The 9,108-nt window shown below is 42.1% G+C and overlaps 1 protein-coding gene across 1 annotated transcript in view; it reads right to left on the reverse strand.

Moving 5' to 3' along the window:
* The window catches only part of SLCO1A2 (solute carrier organic anion transporter family member 1A2), a 38,050-nt gene that overhangs the window by 11,423 nt on the left and 17,519 nt on the right, over window positions 1-9,108 (reverse strand). Inside the window, exons 6-9 of the mRNA XM_019515623.1 lie at window positions 7,536-7,682; window positions 6,806-6,904; window positions 6,138-6,371; window positions 2,391-2,555 (exon numbers count right to left, since the gene is read on the reverse strand). Coding sequence (XP_019371168.1) covers window positions 2,391-2,555; window positions 6,138-6,371; window positions 6,806-6,904; window positions 7,536-7,682 — 645 coding nt within the window. The remainder of the gene's footprint in view (window positions 1-2,390; window positions 2,556-6,137; window positions 6,372-6,805; window positions 6,905-7,535; window positions 7,683-9,108) is intronic.

The following is a 9,108-nucleotide window of genomic DNA, read 5'->3' on the forward strand; positions in this document are numbered from 1 at the left end:
ATGACAAGGTTGAATGGTCACAAACTCCTCCATGACTGTTTCAGGCTAGACATAAGGAAGAACTTCTTTACTGTCCAAGCCCCCAAGGTTTGGAATAGATTGCCGCTGGAGGTGGTTCAAGCGCCTACTCTGAATGCCTTCAAGAGACATTTGGATGTTTATCTTGCTGGGATCCTATGATCCCTGCTGACTTCCTGCCCCTGCGGGCAGGGGACTGAACTCAATGAACTTCCAGGGTCCCTTCCAGCCCTAGTGTCTATGAATCTATGAAAATGCAGGAAATAATTCTTCATCTACAAAGCTAGTAAGACTGATCTTTTGAGAGTGTTTCAACCAATAGCAGAACAGCAGAGTGGCATGAGCCATGAGAGCTGTGAGGTGTGATGTAGGCAACTTCAAAAACTGTGATTATCAGATGTGTTTATTATACCTTAAAGATCCTTTATTATACCTTAAAAACTATGGCAGTTTAAAGAGACTGATGCAGGTGGAGTTAGTTAGACACTAAATTTAGGTATGAGCTATGACTGGATTTAACTTATAGCCATATTGCATGTTATACTTAGGATATGTTAACTGCACTTAAAGCATGAACATCTGTGCATTCAAACAGAAAAACACATGTTAAGTGCAATCGTTTTATAGCAAAGTTACAACTTTTTGCAGGAGTATCTCCAGATTGTATTAAGTAACACATTTAGTTATTCTGGGGCTGATCTGTGGGGATAATACAAACACAGCTAACTGGCTGTCAGTCCCATCCCTGACAATGCACCCGAGTTTGAAACTGCCTCCAGTCTGATGCTGGAACTAGAACTGACAATCAGCCAATTGCTGGTCCCAACCTCCACGCCAAATCAGAGCTTTGAACTGGCCACAGCATCTCTCTGCCAGTGGCACACACATGGCTCAACCTCAAGATCCAGTGGCAGCATTAGCAACGCATGGGGGAGCACGTGGGTGCACATGCACCCCTGAGATTGGCGGTGCACACCATGCAAAAAGCACCACCAATGCAGCCGGCAGCTCCTGCGAGTGGTCGCCGCTTGCCACCTACCCCCCTCACTGCTGACGCTGCTGACACTGCTGGCGGCGTTGGTGGGCAGTCCCTAGGTGCCACTGCCACTGTAGTGGTGTCTTCAGGTGGTCACTGAGCACTGGTCAGTGCTTGCCAACCCCCCGCCTTCTCCCGCCCCCACCACTGACACTGCTGTGGCTGCCTGCAAGAGCTCCCTTCTCACTGCCACCATGCTGTTGACACTACCTGTGGAAGGTTGCCATGCCTCCCCAGCTTCTGGGGGCATGCAGCGTTCATGAGATTTGGCTCGCTTTGCTTCCTGGTACCTCCCTCCACCCACCTCCAACAGGAGAGACTTGGCTCACCCTTGCATGCCAGCAGCAGGCACTCCCCGGCTGGACAGTGCCAAGCACGCAGCAGGGAGGCCACAGGATTTGAGGGTGGGAGTTGCATGTCCTCACAGGCACACATGCAAGCTGTGCCAGCGTCAATTCAATGTCTGGAGTGAGGGGGAAGAGGGAGGGAACAGCCAATTCCAGCCCTAGTAGTAGTAAGCATTCTCGTGCAACTACTTAGAACACATTCTAACTTTTAATATGGGATGGTAACACTTACTATGTCTCAGATAAAATATTTGCTAAGTATCCTATGCAACAAGCCCCTGAAAGAGTTATTTTCCTGTTTTTGGTTATGTATGTTGTTACTTTGATCAAACAAAGTCACTCCAGGTGAATTAAAGTGCATGAATGGACAGTGGAAGTAGAAGTCATTGAAGAGAAAAAGATCCATAGAAGCCTTCCCTTTTGTTCCTCAGTTGCTCTGGTTCCCGCTTCCGTGGGCCATCACTATGTTGTCCTCTAACACTAATCTTCAGAGAAGACAAAGCAACACAAGACAGACTCAAAAAGGGTAGGCAAACATTGGGAGCATTGTTCCTTTGCCATGTGGTGTTATAGATAAATGAGAGAATATGGCTTTAGGAAAAGCCTGAATCTGCAACAGTTCAGAGAAGGGTGTGATGGAAAACACTAATGCGCACAATGTTGGCTGAGCATATATTCAAACAACTGCTGTCTCTGAAGGGAGTGCTATCAAGGTGTCATTTTCATAAACATGAAAACATAAATATGACAGTACATTAAGATTAATTTTTAAAATGTGTGTGAGGTTATGGTTAGAAAAAGATAACTAAAATGAGTTAAGAGATTCATTTGGTATAAATTCATAAATTCATAACATCAGATGACAGTTTTGTGTTAAATCTAGCTCTTGTATAAGCACCTTTCTCAGTATATAAACGTATTTTCTGTATAAAGCCCTCAGTATAATCATTAGCTGATCAAGGGAAAAAACAAACATAATGCAAGTGTACCTATTAAAAAGATGGCATCTGATGCAGATTTCCCAAACTGCTGTTCCAGATATTTTGGCATAAAGGATATCATGCCATCAAAGGCATTGAACTGTAAAACAGTAATGCATACAAACAGCATATACACAGGGTTGTGAAACAAAGCCCGAAGAAATGGCAGGAAATCTGGAATGACAGAAAAAACGGAGTTATTGTGAAAGTCCACAACACAAATTAGTCTCTGCTGAGTGTGGCTAAAGCAGCAGGAAAAGAAGCAGAAGAGGCCCTAAATTAGATCTTGGACTGAATTGGATCTGCTCTAAGTAAAATCAGCTATCATGGTCCTCTAAAGATTTTATATTTGAACCCAAAATATTCCTTGTGTGCTCCAAAATGTCTTTTCCACAATGTAATAACCCCATCTGCAACATATGGCATTGTACACAATGACTACCTAGCTTTTCTTTTCATGCTCCAATATTTTCTATGCTTTATCAATTTCTCTTCTCTTCAATTCTATGTTGCTTTTGATTAAATTTTTACTGAAGCTTATGAGGTAGAAGGTTTTCTTTAAAGAAGGATTGCTCATCAGTTGGAATTTCTGATTTGAAAAAGGAGTTCAGTGGCCCAGACACTGTATACAATCGTTAATCTTATCTCTCATTTAATAAAGACCCTAATTTCTCTCTAGGATTCCTCTTTCCCAGATGTATTTCTACAAGTTTTCTGGTTCCTAATAAGCCCCTTGGGTTGTATTAACTCATTCTGGATTTGTTTTCCAGCTCTCACATCTTTTTAATGAAAAATTTAACTGACTTTTTTCTTGTTTGAATCTTTTCCCCTCTCTTCCATACCCAACATAGATGCTTTCTGTTGTCCCTAAGCCTTCCATGCTGCCAAGCTTATTTTTCAATTAATTTGTAATGTGCTGCATTTTAATTATGGCTTTTTCACTTATGCTGCCCAGGTATTAAATACAGACAAGGATTTCAATGCTTCTTTTTCCTTCCCCTGGACTATTAGACTTCCTAATTCTTTCTGATTTTGTGTTTCTATTGGATTTTGTGTTTCTGTTGGATGCCTAGGATCCAACTACGGACTTCCCTACCAAACAATCACAGGCAAAGTTCCAAATGAGGTGCATTTTTTTTCAGTATTGTCTGAGAAAAGCTATAGAATCAGGACACAGACTACAAAAAAGAAATTTCTTTCTGTTCTACTTTCTGTGCCAGCAAATGTACTGATCAGTTTTTAAGAAATTTTAGAAAGCAAACAAAAAGGTTTATATAACAATGTCCTTGATTTATTAAAAACAGGCACTAGTTTGCATTGACGTATACCCTTCAGAGGCTGGTTAGTATCTCAGTAGAGGAAGGTTAGTACATCAGTCTCACAATGTAGTCTAATTTATAATAAAAACATATGCTATGTAGTCTAGCATCCAGATTTTCTAGAAAATGCAAAGGAGTATTAAGATGAAATAGGACAACTGAAGTTTTCACTTGAAACCAAGACACTTTTTATTAGGGATATTCAGGGACAATGGATTTCCCCCTGAACACAATACAATGTGTTATTCCTGTGAGTGATAAACAAAGGGCACTTTTACATGTGCTCCAGGAATGAGCAGTGCACTTTAATTAGAGTGGCTCCAGGAGCCACTCTAATGAAAGCACCACAGAGTCTCATGTATTAGCATCCCTGTGCTTGAAAATTGTGGCAGGGATGCTTGAACTAAAGCTTGTCTGACAAGCTTCAGTTCAAGCACCCCCATCACCATTTCCAAGTGCAGAGATGCTCATACGAGACACAGGAGATCTGCTGGAGCACAGTAATTACCACGCTCCAACAGACTCGATTAATCGACTCTGCTCTGATGTGCTGTAATCACAATGCATTGGAGCAGCCTCCCGGCTTGTCTACCAGCACCCAAAGAGAGATGCATTCTGAAGTCACACTGGAGAATTAGGAATGCCACAAGCTGAGCTCTTGGAGAGTCATCTGTTTCTTACCAAAGGTTGTAGTATAAGTAAAGACTTTCAGCAGTGATTAGTGACTTGGGGTGCACTGAATGTGGAATACCCAGTTTGAGCCAGCTAAAAGAGGCTGCACTAAGTAAGGGCAGAGAATGCGCATTGGCAAATGCACCCTCATTCTGAATATTAGGACCTCAGAACTTCCATATTTACCCAAATCCAAGACAACTCTAAATTTAAAATAAGCCCCAACAATTGGATTGTATACATGGAAAAATAGTTATCATTTTCCATGTACAGAATCTAATTACTGCAGGGTCGTCTTAAAGTTGTCCCCCCATTGCTACAGCAGAGCAAGCAGTGGCAGTCAGTAATGCGCCAAGCAGATGAGAAATCTCCCCCACACCCGCCCCACACACACACCTCAACATCTACCACCTGTCCTACCCAGTGCCTGCCCCCGCTAGCACCTGCCTCCCCTGCCATTTGTCCACCTTGGTACCTGCCTTTCCCTCCCATTCCCATGCTACATGGCCCCCTCTGCCTCTGCTCAAATGTCTCTCCCCCTGCCACTGCCTCTGCGTCTCTTGCCTGACCTCCCCTCCCCCTCCCCCTCCCTCTACACACACACACTGCTTAGCTTACTCTCCAGTTATAGCCCAAACACATCTGCCCCATCATCACCTGCTCCCCACAGCTGCTGCCCCTACCCTCCAGCTCTTGCTCTGGCCCCACTCCAGCCTAGGGAACAGAGCACATTGTTGCTGTAGCTATCCCAGCCTGGCCACACAACAGCAGCAGCAGCAGTAGCAGCTCTGGTTCCAGCTCTGACTGGGCTGGGGCTGCTGCTACCACTACATGGCCAGGTTGGGGCCATAGCAACTATGTGTCCTCTGCCCTGGGGTGGAGCAGGGCCTGAGCCAAGTCTGGAGGGGAAGCAGCAGCAGGAGGCACAGGCTGTGGGGAGCAGACAGCAGTGGGACAGATGTGGTAGGGGAGCAGATGGGGAGGGCATAAGAGAGACAGCTGGGGACAAGGCAGTGCGGGTGGGAAGACCAGGTAGGTCTCCAACTCTGACTCAACCCTGGGTCAGGTCCAGAGTTGGAGTCAGAACAACTGCCTGCCTCCCTGCTTGTACTCAAATCCAAGATAAGGGGATTTTTACCCATGTTAAATGTGGGGGAAACCTCATCTTGGATTCAAGTAAATATGGGCATTTGTAGACAACACTTTAAAGCAGGTTTAAAGTGGATTAAATGCCTTTTGCACCACTTTAATGGCACTGTTTGCACATTCAGTGGCATATTGCACATTCATTCCAGCCACTGTAGCACATTACAGCATTAAATGACTTTGGGATGCAGCAAATGACTTTGGGGCGCTACAAAGTAAAACACCTCTGAGGAGTTTTTAGTTTCCTACCCTACAGCCATGGAGGGAAGCACCGGACTCCATGCAGCTCAGCCTACTGTAATCTCATTCAACTTTAGTTATAACTAGTGACTCACTAGAAGCAAATTTCCACATCCAAATACACAAAAGTGCGGGAAGAAAGAGGTGTCAGATACATTTCACAGTAGGTTTGTGACTCTATAAGAGACCAAACCAACACTCTTGTTCTTTGAGGTATGAACTTTGCAGCTCAGGCCCATCTCTAGTGACAAGCACACACAGCCCATGTCATAAGGGAAAAAAGAAAGCCTTTCCTATAGTCCTATTGTATTTTAACCTGTTCTACCATATAGTGACAAAGATAAATTTAGGAGAAATAAAATAAAATTATTTAACTTGCCTTTAGCGATTTCATACATGTTCTGTTTGACTTGGTTTTTACCATTTCCCTGTACCAGTGTTTCGCTTATTCTGTGTGGTACCTCAGTATCACTTTCTTCTCCTTCCTTGAAAAGGGTCTTAGGCAGAAACCAAAAAGGCATGCCAGCGAGGAGATTCACTGATCCACAAATCAAAACGCCCAGCCACCATGCCCCAACCCAACGTGCATCGGTTAGGGTTAAAGTCACCTCCTCTAAAAGTAAAGAAACACACATCATATTAGCTCTTAGATCTCTTCCCCCACACTCACTTGTAGTAGGCACTTCTAAAATCTGAGACAGAAGAAAACTCTTGGGAAGATTCAAGGTACCTCTTCAAAAGTGCAGGTGGCCTTTTCTTAAGCAACTAGATTTATCTGCCAAATATGGACATTAATTAATTAATTGATTATATTTTTCATCATCGAATGAACTCATATGATATTATTTAACAAATAATTTATTTGCAGATTATTTTAATCTTGTTTGAATGCAGGGGATCTTATCAAACTGAGCATCATATACTGATTTTGCTTCATAAAAGTATTACCAGCAAGCTGGCATAAAACAAGTGCAGCCAGTGCTGTGAGATACACTACTCATCCTTACTGATTGACTGCCACACATTATAAACATATTAGTTCATTACCTAGATCTATTAATCCCAGATCAACATACAGCTGTGCACAGAATGATCCCAACATGAAACCAAGCAGGGGGCCTATCACCGTGGCTGTATGCAGGCAGCCTGAAGCAAAGAAAAGTGAAAAACATACAGAATCAGGCCCTCCACAGTTATTTTCATTAAAAATTGACTGCCCTACTTTTGTATGATTCTATGAACATTTCCCAACTATCTATAGTGACTAGATAGATTGACCCCATAAAGTTCTGAGAATATGGTTTTGATGATTACAAATCACTTTCTGTCCTTGTTCTCCAGCATGTTCATAGTCCTTCATGTGTACAATTCTTCCTACTGATTTCATAGGCTTTGCATCAAAGAACTCTATTTTTTTATTTGTCAAACATTTCATCCAGAAAACTCAGTCACTAGCATATTTAAAGAAAGTGAATGCTAAAGGTCATAATCCTGCACTGGAAAGCATGTATATTGATCTCTGACCCCAGGCAGAGCTCTGATTATTTAAGTGGTGCTTGATAGATATGTGGTCAGTGATCCCCCCACTTGATCTTCAGGGAAGTATCATAGCTATGAGGATACAATCAAGGCACATTTAAACCAATTTGACATTTACTGCCCTATTCACCCACCTGTGTTCACACAGGTTGGCAAAGTCCTTAATTACCTTGAAAAGTCTAAATGAGTTAAGAACACTTCTTATATTTAACATAAAACCAAATGCTTGCAGATTTACCAATGTATAAAGGTGAATTTTCAGCTTTGGCAAAATCTTCCACATATGAAATGCCCAGTGGCATAATGGGAGTTTCACCCATTCCTCGTATAATGTTTCCTACCAGCACAAACACCCACATCAAGGACCCAGGCTCCTTTTCACACTCTGCAAATAAAATAAGAGATTTTGACATTGACTGGAAATAAAATGTTTTCCTGGAAAAAACAAATAATTGCTTAATACTTGATGTGCCTTGTAGCTTCAGCAAACAAAATAAGGGAATCACAGTAATCCATGGGAAGCCTGGGAAGAAGACTGCCTCAAAAGGCGGCAAGCCTACTGCTACATCACTTTATGGATTAGAGTCCCCACACTCCAACCACACAACCAGCCAGCAGTGTTGGGTAGTCCATAGACTAGGCCTTAGCCTTTCCCCCATTTCTTCTCCACCACAGTACTCTTCAAAGCAATGGGTCTACAGCAGTTCCTGAACTCCTGTAGGCACAAAGGAAGAAATTCTGCTTGGCTCCAAGGCAAATCCCATTATTTATACTGTATTTTAGACTGAAAATGAAGTTCATCAGAGCAATGCAATCCTGAGAACTTTTACCTGGTTTCATAACAAAGCCAAAGTAACTTGTCCAAAGCAAATGATTGAGAGTCAGAACTCCTGGTTTCTATTTTTTACTTGGACACTTAAATAACTTGAAGGCAATGTTCATAATGAAATGGAACCATAAAGAAAACTGCCTTCAGGTTGCAAAGTTTGCATAATGAGATTGCATCAGTGACTCAACCTTATCATGTGTCGTTGGAATATCATGGCAAAAATATAACAAATCAGTGTCAGGATGTTCTACAGTACTTATTTAGTTGTTTATGCTACTCCGTTTAATACCATTGTCATTAATTTATATATCACTGGACACATCTACGTAAGCCACCCACTGTGCAGTCATTACTGCAATCTTTTAGTACTTGCTTATGTTAATACCAAATGACTGCACAGTACAGTTGCTGCACGGTTTTTGCCCAATACTACTGTGCAGAAGCTGATTATTACTCTGTGGTACTATTGCCACTCATTGCTACTGTGCCATAGTATCTCACACTGATGCACCCACCGACAATGTGCATACATGTTTTGAGATATTGAATAAGCCACGGTTTCTAATTATTACCACCGTTTCCCTTGGTTTCTTGAATGGAGAGGCTCCCTTTTTGGACAAACTGTTAGAGCAAAGTGGGATTTTGCCATCTCGTCTTCATTTTCTCAACTCCTCAAGCTACCTTGTGTATGTAAGGTAGTGAAGAGAATATTTCCAAAATCAGAGCTCTATTAGATATGTCCATAAGCCGGAAGAGTGAAGAGATGTTTAACCATGCTAGCAAATACTGTAAGAACTGCATACAGGCCAACTTTTGTCTCTAGAATCTCCAACTGGAGAATATTCCAAGGCCTGGAAAACTACCTAACCTCTATAATTTTTATCCCTAACCTATGACCCTGAAGAAAGCATTAATATCAACATCCAGTTCATTTAAAACTTACAAAAATATTTGACAAAAGAAATAAAAGCCACAAACAAAA

The sequence above is a fragment of the Gavialis gangeticus genome, unplaced genomic scaffold (assembly GCF_001723915.1).
Source record: "Gavialis gangeticus isolate Ggan-Ray unplaced genomic scaffold, GavGan_comp1, whole genome shotgun sequence".
NCBI classification, from domain to species: Eukaryota; Metazoa; Chordata; order Crocodylia; family Gavialidae; genus Gavialis; species Gavialis gangeticus.